Source organism: Phyllostomus discolor, chromosome 9 (genome assembly GCF_004126475.2).
Source record: "Phyllostomus discolor isolate MPI-MPIP mPhyDis1 chromosome 9, mPhyDis1.pri.v3, whole genome shotgun sequence".
Classification (NCBI taxonomy): domain Eukaryota; kingdom Metazoa; phylum Chordata; class Mammalia; order Chiroptera; family Phyllostomidae; genus Phyllostomus; species Phyllostomus discolor.
The window spans coordinates 28,459,493-28,486,426 of NC_040911.2; the positions used below are offsets into that span (position 1 = coordinate 28,459,493).

General features: G+C 38.0%; 1 protein-coding gene and 1 long non-coding RNA gene across 2 annotated transcripts in view; one reads left to right on the forward strand and one right to left on the reverse strand.

Moving 5' to 3' along the window:
* The first annotated feature begins 918 nt into the window (after positions 1-918).
* On the forward strand, positions 919-6,157 carry LOC118496679. The gene is made up of 3 exons (XR_004899234.1): positions 919-2,177; positions 2,447-3,800; positions 5,926-6,157. It is a non-coding gene; the product is annotated as an uncharacterized LOC118496679 (long non-coding RNA).
* Positions 6,158-10,103: 3,946 nt separating this feature from the next.
* Positions 10,104-26,934, reverse strand: part of LOC114505981 (ATP synthase F(0) complex subunit B1, mitochondrial-like) — a 37,040-nt gene continuing 20,209 nt past the window's right edge. The window contains 1 exon segment of the mRNA XM_036009436.1: positions 10,104-11,200. Within this exon segment, the coding sequence (XP_035865329.1) occupies positions 10,448-11,200 (753 nt within the window). The 3' untranslated portion in view covers positions 10,104-10,447.

Genomic DNA, 26,934 nt, shown 5'->3' on the forward strand with positions numbered 1-26,934 from the left:
AATTCATCTGAAGTACCTAGGGTAGTGCTTCGCACACACATGTGGGGTTTAGAGATTGTTGAGGTCGTCCTTGCAGAAGGAAAGCTGGCACAAACCTCAACACACCTGCAGGGGGAGTCGTGTGTGCGTGGAGCACAGGGGCTAAGGCCAGGAACCCGAGAATGACAGTTGCTCCCCCACAGTGCCTTGCAGGGTCCAGATGCGTGGAGTAAGTTTGTTGAGTAATCGAACTACTATAATGCCGAGAAAATCATGTATGTTTAAAAGTTCTGTTTGGAGCAGGAACCTTGCTTGCTTGGAGACCAGGGACCTGCACTTGGTCATGGTGATAGAGAGGCAGGGGCTGCTCTGACTGCTCTCAGCACTGGGAGAACTTGATCCCTGTGTCAGTGGAAACAATTTTGTAAAAAAAGATTAAAGCACCAAAAGGTGTTTGTGAGAACACAGTTTCCAGTGAACTAGATAGATAGTTTTTACCATGAGGGAAGTGGCTTGGAAAAGCAATCTGTGATCAAAATGTGAAAATTCCTGAAGCAGAAGTGCCCAGGTTTTCTTTCTCAGCACCTTGTGACAGCTATTTCATCTGAACATTTTGAAAGAGTTTTTCCCTGTTCTTTTTGTCATTAAGTTCTTCTGTCAGCTTATAGCACTGCATCTGTAAAACAACTAGCAGTAGTTTTCAGGTTTAACTAGGGAAATCCCACAAAACAAACTGCAAAGAAAATAAATCCCAAAATGTGTTTATTAAAGAACTTTTAAATATTTTTTTTAAAAGTTCTCCTGTTTCATCTGCAAAACTTTAAATCCTGATAAATTAGTTCTGGGACATTAAATTAAAAAATAATTTTGCTTTTTATTATAGATAATGTCCAGCTGGCTGTCAGATGGGTAATCTATTTTGATATCTGAGAGAGTAAATGAATGGTTAAGGAGTAGTACATTCTTTATCCTCATTAAAAACCTTGAAATTTAAATTTCAATGAATTTATTAATGAAGATATGATATTCTTAGCTCTCAAAATGAATGGGTATTGTCACCCTAGTTCTCATATCTCCCTTCTTTGACCCTCTTCTCTTTGCACCCCTCCCCCCAAGTACGAATGTTTAAGACTCATTTCTTGGCTTTTTATTTTTCTCACTTTCTGCCATTTTCCTTGGAAACTTATGTCTTATGTTTAATTTTCAAGTGTGTGATTACTTCTGAATCTACCTATATTCTTAACCTGTTTCCAAGCCCCATTTCTGCACTACCAATTATTTACTAGGCATTTCCAGTGAATTTCCCACTAGTCTAGAAGTTTTGGTGTGCTCTAAACTAAGCTCTACCCTCCTCCCATAAAACTGATATTTCCTTGGTAATAAATCAAGATGGTCATCTGCACTGGTCCACCTTCAGTGCTATTTCAGGGATGTGGAAAGGATGTGGGACACACATGAGTATCCCTGCTACCTTCCTGCTGCTACCAGGTATATCAGTGAGACTGTGCCTTCAACAGTGACAGGAGCCCACTCGTGTATAAAAACAACTTACTGGTATATCATCCACACATGCAGCCGTGGGCTGCTGCATAAATGATGATCAGGGTGAATTGAGCTAGTGAAGCTCTACCAGTGAGGGTAGACTAGATTATGCTGCTGTAACAAATACCATCAAAATCTCAGTGGCTGCCCTGGCTGGTATGTCTGAGAAGGTTGGAACATTGTCCTGTAAACCAAAGGGCTTCAGATTCAATTCCCAGTCTGGGCACATACCTAAGTTGTTGGTTTGGTCCCTGATCTGGGAGTGTATGGTCCTGTGTCCCCAGGCACATATGGGAGGCAAACAATTGATGCTTCTCTCTTGCATCGATGTTTTTCTCTCTCCTTTCCTCTCTCTTAAAAAAAAAAACAATGAGAGAATGTCCTCAGGTGAGGATAAAAAAACAAACAAAAGCTCAGTGACTTAATACAACAAAAGTTAATTTCCTGCTCCTGCAAAGCCTCCTAGGCAGCTCTTCTGGTGGCTCACTGTTTCAGCCTGCTTCAGTCCTGTGACCTCTCCATGAGCACCATGGCAATGGGCTGGTATGGAAAACTGCACTTGAAACTGTAAATGCTTTCATCTAGATATGACACAGATCACTCCTCACATTTCACTGGTTGAAGGAAGTCACATGGTCACCACCTAACTTTCTGGGGTATGTACTCAGAAGGAATGAGAAAGTATAAATCTTGGGGAGGATAGGTAATGTCTACCACAGGGATCCATTTGACCTGGGGGGTGGTGAGGGATAAAATAAAATTGAAAACAGTCTAAGTGTAGGAGGAGGTGAGCATAGAATACCAGTTGGAGGAAGGTACTCAGTTGTGTGTCGTGTCTTGGGAGAAGCATTGTCCTTGTTGCTATTATACAATATTATGTAGCGAGACACTTAAAAGTAAAAAATTCTGTCTCTCTGCTTATCAGGGTCACCTTATGATTTAGCCAAGGTCAGCTGACTTCAGGCATTGATATCTAAACTCTTCTCTGACACAGGAGCCGGGCAGTATCTTCCATCTTGATTATACCCTGAGGACACACCAACCACTAATAAGTAAGGTTTCATCAACACAAGAAAATTTGCTCATTTTGCTGACATTGGTGGCCATTCTCCACTTGAAGAGTGAATATGTGTCTATGAAGAATGAAATATTTCAATGAGATCAAATCCCGTGTTTCCCCCCATCATTGTCTGAATTATGCTTTTGACAAGAATTTTCTTGTTTTCAAGGGGATGTTGAAATGTAGTGTAATGAGTAAAAACCAGTTCATAAATGAGGGGAAGAAAGTACTCATATCCATCTGAAAAAATAAAATCATGTTTTTCACCAAGTTTTTTGGCTGCTTCTTTAAATGGTAGAGATTCTGTCAACTGAACTTGCTTCTAACATCTCCCACAACTTCATGTGTTTAAAAGAGATAAAGCACTGGTGAATGCTGCTAGCTCTAAAATGCTACATAGATATAGGATATTATAATGTGTTGCTGGACACTGATTAGTGCTTTTGATCTCGATAATTTTATGTTGTCTCTGCCCACATCCATCAGTGACTTCCTTTTAAAAACAATGACCTCTTATAAAACTGCTCCCAAATAAATATTTTTACTTAACACCAGCATCTGCCTAAAGCTAATATTCTGAGAGCTTCAATCATACATTTCCACAAATATCTAATGTGAGGTATTAAAAAAGAGGCACAGTTTATCAATATTTTAAACTGTATGCTCAAATATTTTTCACTTTATCTGGTTTATTTTTAGCTTAGTCCTTGCTAAGCTGTGATTTATACTTAAGTATAAATCATAACCTCAAGAGATATGCTGCAGTAAACCACTTTGAATGTATTGTAATACCATGTAGGACTGAGATGAAAATGTTCATTTCCAAGATACAACAGGATTTATCAAGATGAGTATTAAAGGTGGCATAAGATGACCACTTCACAGGAATCATGGCCTTGTGATAACTCAAGTGTCTTGGCATGGAGTGAATGTTGAAATAAGAAAACAATGCCACCTTCAAAGCATTGTTTGAGCTCTTCCAAGTAAATATTTATGATTTATCTAAAAAGCATCATGTTTTTATCAATTAAGAAGAGACCTTAAATGAATCAACCAAGTCGTAATTTCTAGCTATGTCCATTAGCAAAAACTGCCTCCATAAGGAAACAGAATAGCAGAGTGGGGATATGCTTATTGTATAATATATATTGGTGGATACATCATAGGCTATACTTCATGTATAGCAAAAGGAGCAGAATGTTACCTTGGCTCATTTAAGGTAAGCCACTGTGTGATAAATAAGTCTGTGATTTTATACCACAATGAAAAAATCACATATAAATCACATGAAATAAATTAGACATACTATTTATAGATTTTGCTTCAAACAGGTATAGTTTTTAGCAGAATCTACTATTTCTGTATTCAGTTTTTTTTTAATCACAGTACATTTTGAAGGCAGCAGATTTAATTAAATGTACTGTTGATTAGTAATTATTTTTTTAAGAGTGAAGCTATCTCCAGACTTACCTAGTCAGTCTCTGAGGCCAAGAGATGAAATCTGTTAAGGTTTTCTACTGTAACATCATGGAGACCAAAGCCCAAATAGCTTTCTGGGGACCAATGGGATCTCACCTTGGGATCTCCTGGAAGACAATGCTGCCAATTTTTATATTGAAAGCTATTCTTGATTTATTAAACATTACTTGCCAATTGCCTTTTCTTTGCAGTTCCCTATATCCTGTCCATGAGTTGGTCATTGGTCAACCAGTATGAGAATACTAGGTAATTGATTCCTTGTCTCTCTTCAGAATCTTCTAGCGGTCTTTGATTCTTCACAAGACATTTGCTATTCTTTGACTTTTCAAAATTTACAATTGCATCAGCTTTCCTAAGAGGAAATTTATTCAACAAATGGTTTTGTGATGCTTTCAAATGGGCACTTTGTTAGGTGCTGCAGTTACCCAAAGGCTCTTTGGTCTCCAGGGTCTTACAGAACAAGGGAAGGCAAATGTGTGCAGTGTGGCTTGAGAGGTGTTAACAGATGTGAGCAAAATGCAAAGAGAACACTGCACAGTCGAGAAGGACATAAGAGCTCTTGTGTCGGGTCTTGAAGGATGAAGAATGTACCAGGTGTGGATGGTGTGGGGTGAGGCAGAACGTGCAGGCACAGTATTGCAGAAAGGGAATTTGAAAGCAAAGATACCATGAGAGATTCAAGAATGATGAGAAGTTCAATGTGGCTGAAGGCCTGGGGGTGTGGAATGGAGAGGTCACTGAGGGTAGACTAAGACAGGCTGGGTGTGTCCAGCTAAGACGTTTGGATGTAATACTTCGGACAGTGGTCTCCAAAATGGGGTGAGAACACTTTCGAATTCAACACGTTGTATGAGATGATACACTGCAGTATGGAGGGAAAATGTGTGAAGACTTGGAGTTCTACCTGAAAATATGAAAAAGTACTTAGGCTTCACTAATAACATATGGACTGTCATTGGTGCCCTTGCTTGGTCTGTATGTCAGACAGACAGAGGGACTTACCAGGCACATGGAATTCTGAGGGAAGGGTTGAGAGCCACCACACTGAGGAGCTGTCCCTAACCCCTTTACTCATTCTTAAAGCAAACTGCAGTTTGTTAGCAATTTATGGGTAACTGGTTAAATGGACTTATATACATTATCTAACTTGACTAAGTCTCACAAAGTGGATAAATGACTTCAAATGTTCGAGTTAACATGAGTAATACAAATATTATGAATTTTCACATAAGCCCATATAAAATTCACAAATGATTTTGAAAAATAAGTATCATAATTTCATAAACTCATTCAATGATGGACTTCCTCTGTGTACATGTGGTTCTCTGTGAGATGTATTTTGCAGCTCTACTGCTATCAACCAAAACATCAAAATAAACTGCACTTAGAATCAGATTTTAAATTGCTATATCAGAAGGTAATAAAAGCTTTCAGAAATTATGAAGCATATTCAGTATCATTCTCACTAAATAATTGTAGTGATAGCAAAATATTTTGTCAACCATTAAAAATTAGAATATAGCCCTGGCTGACATAGCTCAGTGGATTGAGTGCGGGCTTCGAACCAAAGCATCGCAGGTTTGATTCCCAGTCAGGGCACATGCCTGGGTTGCAGGCCATGGCCCCCAGCAACCGCACATTGATGTTTCTCTCTCTCTCTCTTTCTCCCTCCTTTCCCTCTCTAAAACTAAATAAATAAAATCTTAAAAAAATTAGAATATAAAAATGTGAATTTCATTTATATCTCTTATAAAATTTCAATTTTTATCATATACTTTTATATATACAATATATTAATGCACTCATTTTAAATCTATATAATTTATACATGAATGTGTGTGAGAAAAGAAATGTTTTACCTACAGGAGTGTGGAGGCATAAGGAAGCCAAACTTGGTATTAGAGTGAAGGTGTCTATAATGAAGTTTGTGCTTCAGAAGATGATCTAGACTCCCACCGGAGTGGGCGATGGGAGACAAGAGTGTAGAAGATCAGCCAGGCGGCTATTATCCTGATTCAGAGGGAAGCTGATAAGGACCTAGTGATGGAGAGGAAAGACCACCAAAACATGTGGTTTGGTTTTCAGTAGGAGTGTGTGTGTGTGTGTGTGTGTGTGTGTGTGTGTGTGAGAGAGAGAGAGAGAGAGAGAGAGAGAGAGAGAGAGAGAGAGAGAGAATGTTGATTTTAATTGATTCCTGGGTTTGTACCTTGCCAGTCTGAGTGGACAGTGGAACTGTTACTTGAGATGAGGACTCGGGAGCAGAGTTCAGTTTAGGACATGGAAGTCAGAGGTGCCCAAAGATTCCTGGGAGATGACTAATAGGTGTTTTCAATATATGAGGCTCAGGAGAGCTTGGAGATACAGATTTTATAGTAGCTTTAATTTCTCGATATGTGGCTCTTTCTACAACTGCTGGTCTTAAAAAATATCCCTTCATTTAAGGACAAATTAACTCAATAGCTTCACATTTAAATTATTCATAAAGTAACAAAAATATTAAGAATCAGCTTACCATTGCATCACCAAACAATCTTAGAATTTTAATTGGACATTTAGGCTGGTTTACTATTTTGTTATTTTTTAAGTGTTATCTCGACTAAGGTTTAAGACAGACACTGTCTCTGTACTGTGTTCTGTCTTCTCACACCTTAAACCTTCTTGTTCAAGTCAGTCATTTGTTTTCTTTTATTGCACTGGAGAAATTGTGAATGTTTCCCAACTCCGCTGTGCATCCCTTCTTCAGGAATCAGGAGCACTGTTAAACCATGGTGTGATATCACGGTGTTGTTCACTGAACAGCCTGTCAAAGCATGTTCTTGCTATGTTATGAGGATGGCTCTTTCTTATTTTTTATTGTTGTTCAGTTACAGTTGTCCCAGTCCCCCCCCCCCCCCCCCCCGGCCCCTGCAAGGATGCCTTTCACACCACACCACTTTCTCTAATTCCTCACCTTATACTTACTAAGAATCTGCAGATAATTTACCAGTTTAATTTTCAGATTTCATACAATTCTATTTCTAACCATTTATCTCATAAGTAAGGTACTATAATTATATAATGCTAAGTAGATATTTAAACTTGTGATTTCTTGTATCATAGTTTTGTGACATTGTAATATTTGTCATCTCAAGTACTTAAACACTCTCTTCTTTATTAAAATGGAATTAATTTTAGTGCAGGGGTTTCTCTCTCTCCATTAGAATGGAAGACCCCTGAGGGCAAACATTTTTGTCCATTTTGTATACTGTTCTATTTCCAGTGTGTAGAACTGTGTCTGGGACCTGATAGATGATAAATAAATATCTCGAAATGATTGAATGAAAATAGAAAATAAATAAAGGAACGGAACAGACTCCTAAAAGTCTTGATTTGAATCATCTTCCTTTCTATTTTTTAAAACTTAAATCTTACCATATTGTATTATTTCGCTGTAACTTAGCAACTCCATCTATTTTTTGAAACTCAGTTTAATATAAGTTCATTGTGAGATAGTTATTTTGATACATGAAACAGTTGTAATCTTTCAGCATCGAGGAGAAAAAGTCCCTTCATTCTTTTAGCTTACAGATATGCTAAAGACCACAAACAAACCTTATGTACGTCTCCCAGAAATATGTAGGTAGGAAGGTTAAGCTTAGTCTTAAAAATACAACCCAGCATTTATGAGCAAAAGTTCTCTCTAGAATATGGCAAATAAGTAAATAAATAAAAATATGAGATATATTAAAACAATAGAACAGGAGACTTAAAAATCAATTTCTTGAAGACCATGACTATCTGTACCAGTGAAGCACTAATCATATGCTACATCTCAAGGCATTGCTAAAATAGCATTTAACCAAATCCACAAATTAACTCTTGTCATTACCATCACCATTTCATGGTATGTTTTTCCCCCATCTAAAATTTGAGAAGAGTAGCTGGGAAAATTACCACTTAACCATCTCAGAGAAATCCAGCTGCTGGGAGTGCACACTGACTCTGGGGACTTGGACGGGATCGCCTCGCACGGAGATAATGGATGGAGAGTGGAATCTGCAGTGGTGGGGAAGTCTGGCCCCGAAACTCCCCAGTCAATTGTGCTTGGAAGCGATGCTAACATGGTTTGCCACGCTACCATGTGTTTCTTTGTTCTCCAGGAACATCCATTCTGTTCACCGCTCATTAGTGCACATTTAATTTAATCTCATAATTAGGAGTGTAAATGAGTGAATATGGAATGCAGAATACTGAGCGTCCACATACTCTCCTTCCTAACTCTTCCTCATTTTATTTTCTTTGTTGTTTTTTCCCACTCTGATAAGGATCTTATAGGATTAAACAAATTTTGGAGAAGTGGCAAACATTTCACATTACCTGAAAACAAATGTGTGCTCTCAATGCTGATAATGACATAGAAGCGGAGTCCAGCAGTCCACATAACTGCCGTGAAGACCTTTATGGTGGGTATAGATCTTCGTGGTTAGCTCTGGAATAGTGATATGTTTTGGTGCCAGGTCAGATTCACTGAGGCTAAAGACTGAAATGGCAGCTTGCTGTTTAATGAGCTCTACCCTGCACCAAGTGGAACCAAGTGCAAAATATAGAAAATTGTATGTTTAATGTACACAACTTGATGAGTTTAGAGGGAACACTTTTGATCCTGAATGGTAGAGATCTCAGATTCCAGAAGCAGAGCCCTGCTGGCTTCTCACATCAGAATAGAGGGCTGTGTGCCTGGCTGGTGTAGCTCAGTGGATCGAGCGCGGGCTTCGAACCAAAGTGTCACAGATTCGATTCTCAGTCAGGGTACATGCCTGGGTTGCAGGCCATGACCCCCAGCAACCCCATACTGATGTTTCTCTCTCTCTTTCTCCCTCCTTTCCATCTCTAAAAATATAAATAGAATCTTAAAAAAAAGAAGAGGGGGCTGTGTATATAGAGAATAAAATGAAATAATAAAAAACCCCAGGAATATTCAAATAATTAAATGGATTATGGTTATGTGATGGATTTTTTGGTAACTGCTGAAAAAAATCACATTAAAATATTTTAGGGTATGGGAAAACAATCACTTCAACATACTAAGAGATGAAGACAAGGTTCAAAAGTTTTGATATCTTGTACATCCAGGATAATATTTCAGTAAAACATTTCCATATATTTCTATGCATAGAGAAGTAAATAAATAAATAACATTGGAGAAAATATTTTAAAATGGTGGTAGTCCTGGATCACAGGGAATTTCTATTCTCTTTTGTATATATCTCTGCCTCTATACTAGAGGGAGGGAGAGGAAGAGAGACTGACTGATTTTAAGGAATTGGCTCTTGGTATTGCAGGATGATTGTAGGGGCAGACAAGTCTGGAATCCAGAAGGCTGAAGAACTGACATTGAAGTATTGAGGAGAATTCCTCCTTTTTTGGGAAACCTCATTCATTCCTCTTAAAGGCTTCAACTCATTGGACACAGCCCACCCACATTATGGAAGGCAATTTACTTTAATCATATCTAAAAAATACCATCACATCAACATCTCGACTTGTGCTTGACCAAACGACTGTACCTCATAGCCTAGACAAGTTGACATAAAATTACATCACAGCTTTCAAGCAATGCTCCCTCCTTCCTTTTATTTCTAGTAACAGGCAGGTTTCCCATTTAGGTATCACTTCTTCCTCACTTAGTCCATACACTTTTCAAGCATATCTTCTTTTCCCCAGAAACAGTGACAGTCCAGGTGAGGTGACATGAATGTCCTAGATGATCTTAGCAGTGCAGGTGAACTTTAGAATTCTTGCCGGGAGTGCTAGGCTGGAAGCCCTATCTCCAGTGCAAAGTTAGGGGTACAGAGGGAAAACCTGGAGCCAACGCCACAAAAGAAGCTTGTCTCCAGAGGGCTGACACCAGAGAAGGCAGAACAGTGAGACAGAAAGAAGCTGCTTTTGAGATAGCCTTCAGTCCCATCATTAAACCACCCTTAACCTTCGTCCTTCCTCTGTGTTTTTAGTTACACTAAGTCTTATTTTGCAACCATGTTTCTGCTAATACACAGTTTTTCCCCCAGTTTTCCAATAAATAGGAAATACTTTTTAATGCTTGTTTCAACTGTCACTTTATTGCAAGATGGCAGAATGCATTACAAATTTAAACTGTAACCTGGTAGTCTTTAGTCAGGTACCAAATTTTACTAAAAGCAAACTGCTTATTCAAAAGTGGTCACAGAACAACTCAAAATGCAGAGCAAGAAGGACAAGAAACATCTCAGTGACCATTAGATTGCTTTAATTCTCTCACTAGATGAAACTCACACTTTTCATTTTTAAGTGGGGTAAACTGTAACTCCAGTGGATGACGGTACAGAAAGGTTTGGTCACACAGCCTGGTTTCCATTTAGTCAACTGTTTCTAGCTGTCTTGATCATGATAGATGCATTCACAGAGCTGGCTGTGCTTGAGCCTTCTTTGCAGCTTTAGATCTGCAATGCACTTGGCAAGTGTCTCCTTCTCCTGCTGTGCAGAGATGCCCTGCATCATGTGCTTCTCTACCCATTTTTTTGTGTGCTCTCGTTCCTTTTGACATATCATGATCTGCACTGAGATATGATAGTTCAGGTCATTCTTTACCTTCTTGCATACTCTAGACAGCCATTCCTTGTATGTAACCTTCCAGGCCATAGCAATGTTATTCCTCTGGACATCAAAAAAGTAATAGCACTTTTGAGCCAGTTCCTTCTGTGACTTCTCCAGATCAATTGCATCCTGGATGTTTTTGATGGGAGCCCATTTTGCCTCTTCTAGTCGGGCAATTTTTTGTTCACTGAGTTTATCAGCAAATTCCCCAACAGAGGCACCATAATTTTTAATTATACAGATAATCAACCCTATTGTTGATATGGCAGAGATAGTCTCTGGAGTAATCACATATATTTCTTTGGATAGAAAATATCAGATAAACCCAGTTCTGAGCACACAGGGTCCTGTTATACTGGTTTCAGTAAAAAGGAACTGAAAGAATTCTTTAGGGATCAGCCCATGATGAACTTTCCCTCTGTATTCAGGAAGAGGTGATACAGGGGCAAGATGTGGTTGCCTATTGTGAAAGATCCCTGTTGCCTGCAATACCCCTGGACTGGGGAGGGCCACGTTTTTAAGAGGAGACTGCCACGGTGGCAGAAAGTACCAACTGAGACAGCAGGGTCAGCGAGGGTCCACTAGATGATCTCGGTGTCCCAGTGACCTAGATGAGAATCTGAAAGGGGCAGAAGCAAGATGGTCACTATCAAATCTTTAGGGATTACTTTTTATTATAAGAAGACAATGACTATATTCACTGATTCTAAGACAAACTTTTTTTTTTCATTTTAAAATCTCTGAAATTGGATGTCATGGCATGCCATAGTTTAATAGAACTTTCTTTTATAGTGTATATAAAAGTAATGGTGTATCATATTTGATAACATTTTAGGCTTGATGAAAACATGATGTTTTAGCCCTGACTGGTGTGTTTCAGTGGGTTGGGTGTCATCCCCAAATTGAAAGGCTGCCAGTTTGATTCCCACTCAGTGCACATGCCTGGGTTGCAGGTCAGGTCTCCGGCAACTGATTGATATTTCTCTCCCTCTCTTTCTCCCTTGCTTCACCTCTCTCTAAACATAAATAAATAAATTCTTTAAAAAATATGATGTTTTAAACTTGATAAAAGTTATTTTTAAGGAACCTTAGGAGGACATGGCATAAACTCCTGGGACTATATGATGCCATGGGTGTCCCTATATTTTTGGAATGGTCCAAGAAGAAATCAATAATTTAAAACTTTGCTTTATTATACTACTTAAAACTGATATAAACCAGATTGATATAGAACACTTAGTTTCTCACATTGGAAATGGGAGCAAATGGTTTCCTTTTAAAGAACCTATAGATCATTGCTTGAAATGGCTTAGCAGTGGAAGAGTTTTCAGTGTCTGTTTTCTTTTTCTTGGACTCTGTGGTTTTGTATTACTCTTAGTTTCAAATATCTTCAAAACCAACTCCCACAATTATGCTACAAAAGGTCCTTGCACATGAATATTGCAGTAATAATAATATCATACATTATCTATATATACTACTTTTAAAAACTTTCAAACATTTTTAGATCAATGCAATTTGATTCCCATAATATTTACATGTGGTAGGCAGGTTGTTATGAGCCTTTTAGTGTTCAAAAGACCTGCTTGCTGTCACAGAGCAGTTAGTGGTAGAGGTGAGACTTCCAGTGGACTAGAAAGAAAGGGCTGATAAATGAAGTTTTATTGCATGAAGTTATGATCTGTGTCATTAGAAAAGACAGAATCAACTGTAGAGATTTTGAATCCTGGTTCAAAGTTATAGTCATCAATTCATGACCAACTTTCTCTTCACATATATGTATTTCTGTCATTAACAATGGCAATGGTGATCTGAGGCCATTGCGATAAACTAGTTTTTAAAAAGCCTTATTTATTTTGTGCTAATTCACATCATGCTGTAAAGCTCAAAAATGAACTACCCAAGAACTAAAGGCTAAAACACAATTGTATTTTATTAGCTTGATCTGAATTTTAAAATGGTTTGGGATGTATCTCACATTTACATTTTCCTAAAGTACAACAGGCAGAAGGTAAACACAATGGATAGGGGAGTAATTATATATTAGAAGATAGAAAGTAGTTAGATTGAATTTAGGGTAAAACTCCAGTTTGTTTGCTTTGTAAAAAAGGCCCTGCTGACCTTGGGAATTACATTCCCACCTCATTCAACTACATTTACTATGTTTCATTGTAATTACTTTTTCCCACACCCTCCTCTTCACTAGACACTGCATTTCTGGTGTTTATATAAAACAGGAATATTGAAAGATTTTTTAAAATAGAATTTAAAAAAATTAAAATTTCCAAAACTTGCAAAACAATTTCAGAGCCTTTTAAATAACTACAAGGCATTTTCAGAGTGCTGGATAATAAGTGTGAATTGGCCAGATAAGACAGATTTGCTAAACTGAGCTTTTTAAGCTGAATTATTCATTTTTACTTCTGCTAATTAGACTCTAAGATGTAATATGAAGAAACAGAATAAATATCTTCCTTGGATCACCAGAGGAAGGAAAGAATATGAGTCATGTGCACAGAGACAGGGATTTGTTTAGAGAGGAATTAGCACTGTGGGACATTAATATACTTGTTTTAGAATAAGTAAATGATCTGTCATGGAGGGTTGGGGCCCTTCTGGTACTAAAAAATAATAACAGTGAAAATAGAAAAGTTTTATTTTAATATTTAACATGATTGAATTAAGTATTTTTAAAGAACACATCTGGTAGAGATTTAAGGACATTACTACTGATAATACACGAACCAGGGTTGTTCTTGTGTTCATGTGGCAACCATACTGAAACTTCTATCTAAAGTTCTGTAAACACCAAAGTCTAAATAGAGAGGCACAGGATATTAGTTGTCAATAAAACATCTTAAAAAGTTTCATCTCTGACCACTTTCTAACTGCATGTAGTCTGAAAATACAGTAAGAAAGCACAGTTAATCATGGTAAGCTATTCTAAATAAATAGCAGTAACAAGATAAATATTTTTCTGTGTACAGAAAAAGCAGAATCAGTTCTCCTGATTTCCAATATCACTTGGCAATTTTCACAATCACGTGTCAAGCATTAGGTTTTCTATTTACTAAAATGTATGCTCTCATTTGTTATCTATTATGGAAGCATTCTTTTGGGCACTATAGATAACGGAAGCCAAATTCTGCTGTTGCTGCCTATAGGTTGCTCATGGACCAGTATGAGAGAAGACTCCAACTCAGTTATAACACAGTGGGGCTCTTCACACCTTCATAAAGAAGAGGTGTCACTGTCTTCAAAAGTGGGGCTAGTAACTCCACTATAAAATTAGGTGCTGAACAAAAACTTTACTGGCTGCTGAAAGAAATGGTGAGCTGTGAATGGTTAGAAAAGTGAATGGGAACCCCTGAGAAGAGCTTCCAAGTGGTCCTCCAAAATATGAAGGCTGCAAGATAGATACACCCCAAATGAGATCCTCTTGGGCAGGCAATGCTTCTCATTTGGGAAGAAGCTAGTCCCCACTTCATAGCATCTCTAAGTGGCTGCAGATGTGGGATGGAGATCCCTAAGAATACGCAGTTAACACTGAGTGTATTTTGGCAAATATAAACTCTCTGACATGAACTAAGTCTCTGCTAGACCCTTGGTCTACATGAAGCCAATTTATATGAGCCATTAATTGTGATTCTAGTTGATTGTCTTGGCCCAGTTGCATGGTGGTAAGTGAACAGACCAGCTTTATTATGCACTTTCTCAGGTCAGTAGAATCACTGGGGAGTCTGTAGTCCTGTCCAGCTCTGTGTCATGATATAAAGTAGGTGGGCAGCAAGCCTGGAGGAACTTCTCTGTACGGTCCCCACAGCCTCCCTGAAACCCTCTCCTGATCATAATCCATGTCTGAGGCTCGTACTTTTGGTATCCCACATAGGACCTTATAAAGCAGAGAGCAAATGAGTCTTGCTTAACAGGCTTTCATAAGAGCGATAAACAAAGCTCAATCTGATTCTAAGGAAAAGCTAACATTTTATTTCAGTTACCTTTCTGGGTATGAAATGTTTTTTTAAGACAGAAACAAAACCCACACTATAATCAGTGTTTGTGCCTTGACTGTTAGATGAAAACAGGCCAAATGGTTAGCACATTCAGGATGAAAGAGAGCCAAATTGTTCAACTGGTGAGTCTGTTATTTAGACTGGAATAAACTGATTGGAGTAAAAAAAAAGTACCAATATATTTTAATTTTCACTTGGAATCAAACACTGGGGATTATGTACATCTTCAAATCAACTGAAATGGGTGGTCTCTGAATACTCTTCTGCTTCCTATGCATTGACGTTATTGACGTGCATTGGGTGAAACAGATGCCTTGTGGTCTCCACCACTGGGCCATGCTGGACAGGTATCACCTCCTTCTCACTTATGATGTGCATATTCCTATGGCTGCACTGCCAATTTGCTATAATTAACTGTTCATTTACCTCTTAGAAGAATGTGCTTGTAGCCATGACAAAGTATGAGGAAGAGTAAAACATCACAATACACTGCTGCCTTTTTATATTCTATACATATTTCAGTGCATCTGTCATTTGGAATATGGTCTTAAAGTTTAAACATGTGTGACCTGGCATGTTATGTATTCAGACCTTTAATATTGATTTAATAAACACTTAACTATAGTTCATACAGTATCAGGCATGCATATCAGACTTTCCTGTGTGTATAGCATTATATTAAAGTTATAACCACATCATTCTTTTTTTCCATTGAGATTTTAAAAAATATATCTTATTGATTATGCTATTACAGTTGTCCCAAATTTTCCCCCTTTGCCCCTTCTGCCCGGTGACCCACTTCCCTCCAGCAATCCCCTCACTTACTTCATGTCACGTTCTTTGGCTTCTCCATTTCCTATACTATTCTTATTATCCCCCTGTCTATTTTGTACCTACCAATTATGCTTCTTAATTCCTGCACTTTTCCTCCCATTCTCTTCCTTCCCCCTACCAGCTGAGAATCCTCCAAATTATCTCTGTATCTATGATTCTGTTCCTGTTCTGGTTATTTGCTTAGTTTGCTTTTTTAGATTCAGTTGTTGATAGTTGTGAATTTGTCACCATTTTAATGTTTACAATTTCAATATTTTTTTTTTTCTTAAATAAGTCCCTTTAACATTTCATGTAATAATGGCTTGGTGATGATGAACACCTTTAGCTTTATCTTGTCTGGGAAGCACTTTATGTGCCTTCCATTCTAAATGATAGCTTTGCTGGATAGAGTGATCTAGGTTGTAGTCCTTGTTTTTCTTCACCTTGAATATTTCTTGCCAGTCCCTTCTTGTCTGCAAAGTTTCTTTTGAGAAATCAGCTGACAGTCTTACGGGAACTCCTTTGTAGGTAAATCTCTGCTTTTCTTTTGCTGCTTTTAAGATTCTCTCTTTATCTTTAAACTTTGTCATTTTAATTATGATGTGTCTTGGTATGGTCCTCTTTGGGTCCAACTTATTTAAGACTCTCTGTGATTCCTGAAGTTGTATGTCTATTTCTTTCACCAAACTAGGGGAGTTTTCTTTCATTATTTTTTCAAATAAGTTTTCAATTTCTTGCTCTTCCTCTTCTCCTCTGGCACCCCTATGATTCAGATGTTGGTACATTTAGAGATATCCCAGAGGCTCCTTATACTATACTCATTTTTTAAAAATTCTTTTTCCTTCTTGCTGTTCTGGTTGAATGCTTATTTCTTCCTTATGTTCCAAATCATTGATTTGAATCCTGGATTCATCCCCTCCACTGTTGGTTCCCTGTAGATTTTTCTTCATTTCACTGAGTGTAACCTTCATTTCTTTCTGGGTCTTTTTTGTGTTGTTGCTATATCCAATGAGTTCTTTGAGTATCCTGCTCACCAGCATTTTGAATTCTTCATCTGAAATGTTGGCTATCTCCATTTCGTTTAGTTCTTTTTTCTGGGATTTTGTTCTGTTCTTTCATTTTGGCCATATTTCTTTGTGTCCTCAATTTGACTGCCTCCACGTGTTTCAGTGTATTAGGTAGAGCTGCTTTGACTCCCTGTCTTAGTAGCATGGCCTGTTGTAGAAAAGGTATCTGTAAATTATGTGGGGTGGGGCCTTAGGTAATCACCAGGGAGGGGCAACCCACTTCCTGGCTTTGTGGTTCTGTGTAGGGGGAGGACTCACACAGCTGGAAATGCCACTTCCTGGCTTCTGGAGGTTTCTTGGGCACTTGCCCTATTTCTAGTTGCTTCACTTACTCCCCACATACAGTGGTGCCCTTCCAGCTGTTTGCACTGGTGCTAAATCCCTGAGGGCGTCATTCTGGGTACGTTTTAAGTCTGTGTGGGCTTTTAAGCGGAGTCTCCTGAAAATCCGGCAATTTCTTCTGCTGTCTCAAACCTCACTGGTTTTTACAGCCAGAAGTTATGGGGATTTATCTTCCTGGCATGGGAACCCTGGGCTGTGCAGTCTGGCCTGGGGCTGGGATTGCTTGCTCCCAAGGTATCCTTCCTGATTTTTGTCCACCACATGTGAATGTGGAATTGCCCCTTCCACAGCTACCTCCTCTCTGTGTCACACCACATCTCTGTGCTTCTCTACCCCTCCTACCATCTGGATGAATGTGGCATCTCTAAATCCTTGGTTGTCATACTTCCATACAGCTCAATTTTCTGATGACTCTGGATGATATTTGTTTTGAGGTCTAATTATAATTCTTTCTGTGGTTGCATGAAGAGGTGAAGTGAATTTACCTATGCTTCCATCTTGATGATTCTCCTCTTGTTTCTTTTGTCTGCTACCAATTTTAATGTAGTCCACTGACAAATGTTTAAGAATGTGTGCTTTCAGTGTTCTGATAAAAATAACCATCAAAATGTGAATAGACTCCACACTTCCTACATATTCCATTAGTCATTATTGCAGGAAAAATGTGAATAATTTATTAGTGAAAAGTTTAAATTAACCCACTGACAATGTAAATCATGTTTAATGGTTCCTAACAGTATGGGACTTTGGGGGAAAAAAGTCATGCTCTTTGTTAACAAGAGTGAGTCCTTGAAGGACCAAAAAATTCCACCTCCAACAGAAAAAGTCAGCACACAATTATCTAATCTATTTCCTTATAGTGTAATCATCTTGGGTAAACATTTCTTTTTTCATTATAAAAGGTGTGTTTAATTATATCAGTTTTATATAGATTCTCCCACACTTATGTAATAAGGTAACATAATTTAAATTTTATTTTAAAATTTATGCACTTATTTTTAAACTGAGTTTTAGTTATATTTGAAAAAATTAAAAATATTTAGAGTAAAAAATTTAAATAATTAAAAAGTACAAGTTATAAAGTTATATAGAATAGTTTTCTATATAGAAAAGGCAGATGAGAACAGGGATTAAAGTTAATGAGAAAGGGTTTTTGAAAATGAGGGTAGTAGGGAGAAGAGAAAATAAATTAAGTTACCTTAATACCTTATATTCTAAGCAAGATCTAGGTGAAGTATAATAACAATTAAAAAGTTAAAATGGATTGAATGTTTATAATGTTATATGAACAGTGTTTTCCATTTAGTCCTCAGAATGATCCTTCAAGATGGATGCCATGGTTTTTTCTGTTTTCAGAGGAGAAAACTGAGGCACAGCTTTGTTTCTACAGGTCACACAACTTTTTAGTTAGTGCCAGTCCGAAGAAGTTGGAGTTCATGTTCTTTAGCACTATGCTGGCACAGGCTATGGCTCCCCATCTCAGATATGCCTGCCCAGGTTCCACTGTTAATGGCCATGTTCTATGAAGATAACTAGTGAGATAATTTTCCAGAGCTATCTTTACTCATTGACTCCACTTTCTCATTTCCCTTTCCCTGATCAGTCCTGCAATCAGACTTCTGCTCTCATCACTTTTTATTAAATAAGTTTTAATTTTGTAATAGTTTAAGACTCAAGAGAAGTAACAACAAAAGGGCAGAGTTGCTCTGTGCCTTCCCCAGCACTTGATATTATCAGTATTTTTATTTTAGCCACCCTAGTAGGTTTGTAATGGTATCTCCTTGTCACTTTCACTTGCATTTCCCTTATGGCTAAAGATACTGAAGCTCTTTTCAGGACCTTACTTGGCATTCATATACTGTCTGGTAAAATACCTGCTTGTTTTTTGTCTAATTTCTAATTGGGTTGTTTATTAGTTTACCACTGAGTTTAGAAACTTCTTTATATGTTTTAGAAACAAGTCTTTGGTCAGGTATACGACTTGCAAGTATTTTTTCCCCAGTCTGTGATCTGTATTTTTAACTTCTTAACAGAGTCTTCTCAGAGCAAAAGTTTTTATTTCAATAAGTCCAATTTATTGATGATTTTCTCTTAGAAACAATGTCTTTATTGGCATGTCTATGAACTCTTTGCCTAACTCCAGGTCATTAAGTTTTTCTCATGTTTTTATCTAAAAGTTTTATGGTTTTGAATTTTATATTTATATTTATCTATGAGCTATTGTGAATTAAATATTAATTAAAGTGTGAAGTTTAGGTCAAGGCCCCTTTTATGTGTTGCCTATTCCAAACAGTGACAATCTTTCAAAAGTATTTTCCACCTGTACTCCTTGAAATAGAAGATAATATTGTAGTTTTAATTTTTGTTTTAAAAGATTCTTCTTACTACAAAAGTAATATATTCTCTGTATAATAAATTTGGAAAATAATAAAACACCTCCTCCCCTATTTCCTTCTCCTCCTCCTCTTGTATTGTTTCCCTTTTCCCTAGTGCTCCTCTTCCTCTTCCACTGCCTTCTTTTCCTCTCCGTTCATGGGAATGATGCACACAAACTCTACAATGTGGTCTACTTCTGTGCAAGAAGGGAAAGATGAGAGAGGGGCTTCAATAGATAGATGGGTAGATACAAAGACTGAAGCAAATATGGTTTACATGTTTAATTTTGGTGTCAGAAACATAGGAATTTATAATTTTTTCTCTTCTGTTCTGTAGGATAGAAATGTTTCAAAAATAAAATGAAAATGAATAAAAGTTCTTAAGTCATTTACTTTCAGATAGAGACACTAAACATTTATGATATTTATTATTAAATTATACTGAACTGGGCAGTCAAAGACAGAGTGCTCCACCATCCCAGAAATAGTAGAATGATCCTTTTTACTGTTTAAAATGCACCAGTGCTTTTATTAATAACATTAAAAAAGGAGAATATACTATCCTGAATATTTGGGTAGGTGGTGGATGGAAGATGAATGACATTTTCTCTAAGTCTCTTTATGGATATGCTATTCCTTGGTATACGTGACAGAATGAATAAATGACCTACATATATGGCAATTTGGGAAAATTTCCTGATGAGTTTAAGATAATAAGAGCAGGCAGGTGAGCTGACTGGGAGCTATTAGCTCAGAATTTCCCTCAAGAATCAAGTCACACATTTTATAAGTTTTCTGGGTTTCATTTCCTGATGGGTTGGTTACATTTAGTATGTTCTTTTTTCAGACATCTTGGTTCCTTTCTGCCACCTGATTAGGCTCTGGGGACTTAATTAATATTGAAGTATAAATATTAATAGGCTCTAAAGATAGAGGTGTCTATCAAAAAGATATAGCATTTTAGATTTGTACTTTATAGTGGTGTCCATGTATAAAGTGAAGCTGAGAATCAGGGCAATCATTTAGATGATTCAAGAAAAATTTTTTTGTAAGACTCCAATTACTGGGAAAGCTCAGGGCAAATCTATTTTTGGTACGACACATTCTTATAGATAATTCATTTTGCACAGACATAAACAGATTATGTCAAATTGGACTTGTTTGCCTATACCCCAGCACACATTTTTACACATATGCTTTTATATCCCTTTGTAAAAATAAGAGCAATACATTTGCCTAGAAAATTTTCCTAATGTTGCAATCTTATCTCATCTTGGACAACCTCTTTCCCTCTGCATCTCCCTTTCCTTGGCTCTAGAATGTGGGGTTTGGATTTTATGAACTTTAAGCTATCTTTTATCTTCATGCTTTTAAACAAAAACCCGTAGGAGTCCCCCTTCCTTTTCCAAAGAAAGAATTTTTCTTAAAGTGGTTAGGTTCACAGCAAAATTAAGGGGAATGTAGAGATTTCTCATAAACGCCCTGCCTCCATATATGTATAATCTCCCCCATTATCAACATCCCTCACCAGAGTGGTACGTTTATTATAATTGATGAACCTAAACTGACACACCATCATCACTCAGAGCCTATAGTTTAGTTCACTGTTGGTATCATACATTCTGTGGGTTTGGACAAATATATGACGACATATAACCAACATGATAGTATCAAATAGAGTATATTCTATGATCTAAAACTCCTCTGTGCACTGCTTATTTATCCCTCTCTGTTCCCCCTCACCATACCCAACCTCTGCAACCTCTCACCTTTCTGCTGTCTCCAGAGGTTTGCCTTTTTTGGAATGTCATATAATTGGAATTATAAAACACATAGCCTTTACAGAGTGGTTTATTTCACTTAGTAATATGCATTTAAGTTTCCCTCATGTCTTTTCATGGCTTGGTAGCTCATTTCTTTTCAGTACTGAGTAACAGTCCATTGTCTGGATATACCAGTTTATTTATCCATCCACCTATTGAAGGACCTCTTGGTTGTTTCCAAGATTTGGCAATTATAAATAAAACTGTTACAGACATCCATGTGTAGGCTTTTATGTGGACATAAGTTTTCAACTTCTTTGAGTAAATACCAAAGAGTACAATTGCTGCATCATGTAAGAGTACATTTAGTTTTGTAAAAAACCATCAAATCTGTCTCCCGAAGTGGCTGGATATGGAAAGTTTTCACCACAGAATTACAGCCAAGACAAAAATTCTATTTGCTTTAGGCCAAATGTAGCAGAAAATGAGTTTCAAAAGTATTCACCACAGCTTACCTGGAGCCATGACTTCCAACCCTTTCTCTGTTGTGACATCCATGCAATTCACATGTGTGATTTATTCCCATGAGATTGCCCAGATATTAAAGACATTTTCAGTTTTTTTTCTCTTACATCATAGGGTATAATTGGTACAACTATTAACATTTACTGGCATCATGGCAAACTGAACTGCTTACTCAGCATAAATTGTGGTTATACGTGGTTCTCATACATCCAAAGCAAATGAAGGAAAAAGGCATAGGATATGCTTGAATTTACTTTATATTTTCTCTAAAAAAAGAAAATGATTTTGAAATGTTGATACTTTATTGTTTGCAACAAATACATTATAGCATGCCACATGCTTGATTGCTACACACTACTCTGTTCTGCTAACATGTTTAAGGACTGCTAGCCTAGAGAACCCTGGCTATGCAGAATAAGCAAGCATTACAATTAATGAGATTTTACTACTACTGTTGGCAAGTGAAACTCAAGACCTGAATTAACTGCAGCATACTGGCTTCATTGGAGTGGGCTGTTGACCAACAGCAAGCACTATTGATTATGTTTCTAGGAGAAATGCTATGATGGAATTTTGAAATCAATATATCTATTTGCATCAGGACTGAAATCATTTGTCATTTTTATGGAGGTGATGGTCACCCAGCTGGGCATATAATTCAATAAATTATGGATAAGAATAATGAATGGACTTCATTTATATCAATTAGGATTTTTCAGAAGCTCTGGTTGGCTATCATTTCTGGATATCCTGGAGATTTAGAACTCAGAATATTTGAATAAATATTACATGCCAAGAATTGTGCTTGGGCAAGCTATATACATCTTAGAAGTGAGAGAAAAGATGATTGTTTTTCTCTGGAACTCAGATGCTGTGTAAAGGCCACAAAGGTGCAGTTACATGCAATGACACCAATGACAAGACCTGCAAAACAGAGAAGGTAAAGACATGGAGGACAGTGGCTCTCTCAAGTTTTTCTCCTGTGAAGAAATAAGAAGTTAAACAACCACAAAAAATATTTAAAGTGGACCAATTTTATTTTTTCTTAAGAATAGCTGAATTAAATATTTTTCTTTAATATGAATTAAATTTTTACAGGAGCAGAGAACAATAAATTAAAGTAATAATATATGGAAGAAATAATGTAGACTTCATTTTTTTCTTACAAGACACCTCAGGGCAAAAAGAAGACTTTTTAGTAGGACATTAAGAAAAACAAAGGAAAACTTAGAGTAGATAAAATGGTAAGTGATATGTTAGGTAATTTAATGTATAGTGTGGAGATGAAGTATTGGCTCATTTTTGTAAACAATGAAAGAATTGAGACAATTTGATTACTGTTCCCTCAGGTAATACCTCAAATAATAAAATGAATTTATCTATATTTATAATAAAATCAATTTAATTACTAGAATGAAATTCTGGTAGCAGACTTCTCTGGGTTGTCTAGCAATAATGTGGATAATGTACTGGCTCTATCTAAAGAGTCCATCCATTAGTTTATTTATTTACTTAAGATCTATTATTGTCAGCAGTGCTAATAAGTCCTAGGGAGCACAATTTTAAAAAATCAATGATTTTTCAGTCTATACTATGAGTGAATCTATTAACAACTAGTAGAAGCCATTCAAGAGGGAGAAATATTGCAGCAGCACTTTCCCCAATCTCTACCTCTGCAAAAAATTTTTATTTTTTAAATTATATAATATTGATTATGCTATTACAGTTGTCCTGATTTTTTCCCCTTTGCCCCCCTCCACCCAGCACCCCATGCTCCCTCTGGCAATCCCCACACCATTGTTCATGTCCATGGGTCATGCATGTAAGTTCATTTCCTATACTGTACTTTACATCCCCATGGCTATTCTGTAACTACTTATTTGTATTTGTATTTCTTTTTTTTAAAAATTTTATTTATTTATTTTTAGAGACGGAAGGGAGGGAGATAGAGAGAGAGAGAAACATCAATGTGCAGTTGCTGGGGGTCATGGCCTGCAACCAGGCATGTACCCTGACTGGGAATCGAACCTACGACACTTTGGTTCTCGGCCCACACTCAATCCACTGAGCTACGCCAGCCAGGCACTTACTTGTATTTCTTAATTCCCTCACTTCTTCATCCATTCCCCCACATTCTCCTTCCATCTGGTAACATTCAAAATGCTCTCTGTGTCCATGATTCTGTCTCTGTTCTTGTTTGCTTAGTTTGTTTTTTAGATTCAATTGTTGAAAGATATGTATTTATTGCCATTTTATTGTTCATAATTTTGATCTGAGAGCTGACAGTCCTATGGGAACTCCCCTGTAGGCAACCAACCTTCTCCTTCTCCTGCTGCTTTTAAGATTCTCTCTTTATCCCCAACTTTTGACATTTTGATCATGATGTGCCTTGGAGTGGGCCTCCTTGCATCCATCCTGCTTGGGACTCTGTGCTCCCTGGACTTGCATATCCACTCCTCCTCACCAAATTAGGCAAGCTTTCCTTCATCATTTTCTCAAACAGATCTCCAATTTCTTGAGCTCTCTTCTTTCCGGCAAGCCCATGATGTGAATGTTGGAATGCCTGAAGTTGTCCCAGAGGCTGCCCACACTATCCTCATTTTTTTGGACTCTTCCTTCTTTTGTCACTCTGTTTTTTTCTTGCTTCCTTTTGTACCAAATCACTGACATGTTTCTTAGCTTTATCCACTGTACTTTTGTCTCCCTGTCAGTTGTTCTTCATTTCACTTAGTATGTCCTTTGTTTCTGACTGGATCTTTTTTATGCTTTTGAGGTCATCGCTAAGTTCTTTGAGCATCCCTACAACCAATGTTTTGAACTCTGCATCTGATAGATTGCTCATCTCCATTCTGTTCAGTTCTTTTTCTTGAGTTTTGATTAGCTCTTTCATTTGGGCCATGTTTGTCTCCTCAACTTGGCAGCCTCCCTGTATCTGTTTCTATGCATTAGGTAGAGCTGCCATGACCTCTTGTCTTGGTAGCATGGTCTAATGTAATAGGTGTCCTACAGGGTCCAGGGGCACAGCCTCCCCTATCACCCAAGCTGCGCACTCAAGGTGCCCCTTGTGTGGACTGAGTACACCCTCCTCTTGCAGTTGAGCTTTGATTGCTGCTGGCAGGTCAATGGGCATGATTCACCCAGGCCAGTCAGCTGCAAGGGTTGGCTGTGACCACTGACCATCAACATCCACCCTCCATGGAGGATCAGCTGTGCAAGGGCAGGGTGGTAGTGCTCCAACATGGGCTATAGCTGTCCACTGGGTGCATAGTCTCTGGGGTTTACTGGGTGGTACAAGCCAAGACCAGCCTTCACCCATGTTCAACGGTAGGGGGCGGTTGAACGAGCTATAAAGCAATCTGAGATGGCTTCTACCTATGCTGGGCTTGGCGATTCCCAGGCAAAGCCAAGCCACAAATCCAGGCCAGCTGCTGCCAGAGCTGGGCTTGGGGCCACTTAGCAGGAGGTATGGGGACTGGGGGCTTACTGACACTGGCTATGGCTTGTTTGGTAGGATTTAGAAAGTTGTGAAGCATGAGTGCAAACCAGCCATTCATATAAAAAAGCCCATGGTTAACAGTTTGAGTGGGCCCATAAGTCAGGTGGAATGGAGCCTCAGGGGATCTCCAGGGAGGGGCAAACACTATTAGGCAGGTTGATGGAGTCTTAGATATGACATTCTCCTGCAGGCTCTGTGGCTCTGAGAGGGGAGGGCTCAGCAAAGCGACAATGGCCTCTGCCCCTCCTTTCTGTCTGGGAGAAAGCTGTCCCCCCAGCTCTCACCTTGATGCCAGATACTTTGGTTCTTCCTTGTATGTCACTGGTGCCTTTCAAGCTGCTATCCCACTGCTGGAGCTCAGAGGGAATGAGTCTGAGTATGTATGTGTGGGGGTTATTTAAGAGGAACTGCTTGGGACTCCAGAAGTTTCTTCCACTGACTCAGTCCCCACTGGTTTTTGTAGCCAGAGTTAAGGGACTTATCTTCCTGACACTGGAACACTGGACTGGGTGGCCTGGTGTAGGGCTGGGACTTCTTACTCCTGAGATATCCCTCCCAAATTTTTATCCACCACATGTGAATGTGGGACCAGTCCAGTCCACGTATCTGCCCCTCCTACCAGTCTGGATGGATGTGGTTTCTTTAATTTTGTAGTTGTCAGACTTCCATTCAACTCAATTCCTGGCAGTTCTGAGGGATGTTTGTTCTATATTTTAGTTGTAATTTTGATCAAAAAACATTTTTTTAAATTAAAAACAATAAAAATATAGCTGAATCCTTGTGATTCAATGTTCACCGACACTGTTTCAAATACATTTGGCAAACTCCCACAGTTTCCCAAATACTCATGTAGCTAAATAAGGTCATATGACTAATTGTGGTCAATGATTTGTGAGAAGAACTAGAATTGATGTGGGTCACTTCTAGGTAAAAGCATTTATTAACAGGTGTGTAACTTTCCAGTTCTCTCTTTTCGATTGTGGTGACCTAGAAGCCATGTGTAATATATGGCATAGTTGTAAGGGGCAATTAGACTGTATCCCCAAATCACCATTTTGAAGGGAGCTTGCTGAACAGCCTCTAGACTCATGGCAGACTTGCTATGTGTTAATCCACTGGGAGGTCATTGTTGTTGGTTTTGCAGACAGCTTATCCAATGTTGATTAATAAACAGCCAATACCTGATATTCCATTGGTATTCCCTTCAGACATCCTGGGATGAAACTCCTAAAGCCCACTGACTTTGTTCTAAAAGAAAGCTAGCGTCAACTTTCCATTTTTCAATTTCTTAGTTTATAAATTAAATACAGGATTTTAATCTTAATCTCGTCTATCTATCTCCTCTTCTCATGACAAGGTTTTTACTTATGGCCCAATATTTTAGCTGGATAAAGAAAGTGTGCTAGACTGCAGTAGGTTAGGTGATTATTATCAAGCTTTACGTTGGTGTTCCTGGATTTTTTAAAAAATAAGACCTTAGCCCTGGCTGGCGTAGCTCAGCGGATTGAGCCTGGGCTGCGAACCAAAGCATTGCAGGTTCGATTCCCAGCAGGGCACATGCCTGGGTTGCAGGCCATGGCCCCCAGCAACTGCACATTGATGTTTCTCTCTCTCTCTCTCTTTCTCCCTCTCTTCCCTCTCTGAAACTAAATAAATAAATCTTAAAAAAAAATAAGACCTTTGTAACTTGAAATAAATCTGTTGAAGCTAACAGTAACATCAACACAGGCAATCACCACCTAAGAGAGACTGGAGCTGATAAGTACTCTGATGGCAATGGTATATTAATGTCAGCTAATATTTCTAATGGCACTGACTGTGCACCAAGCATTGGTCTAATAAATCTTTTCTGTACCTTTACTCATTTA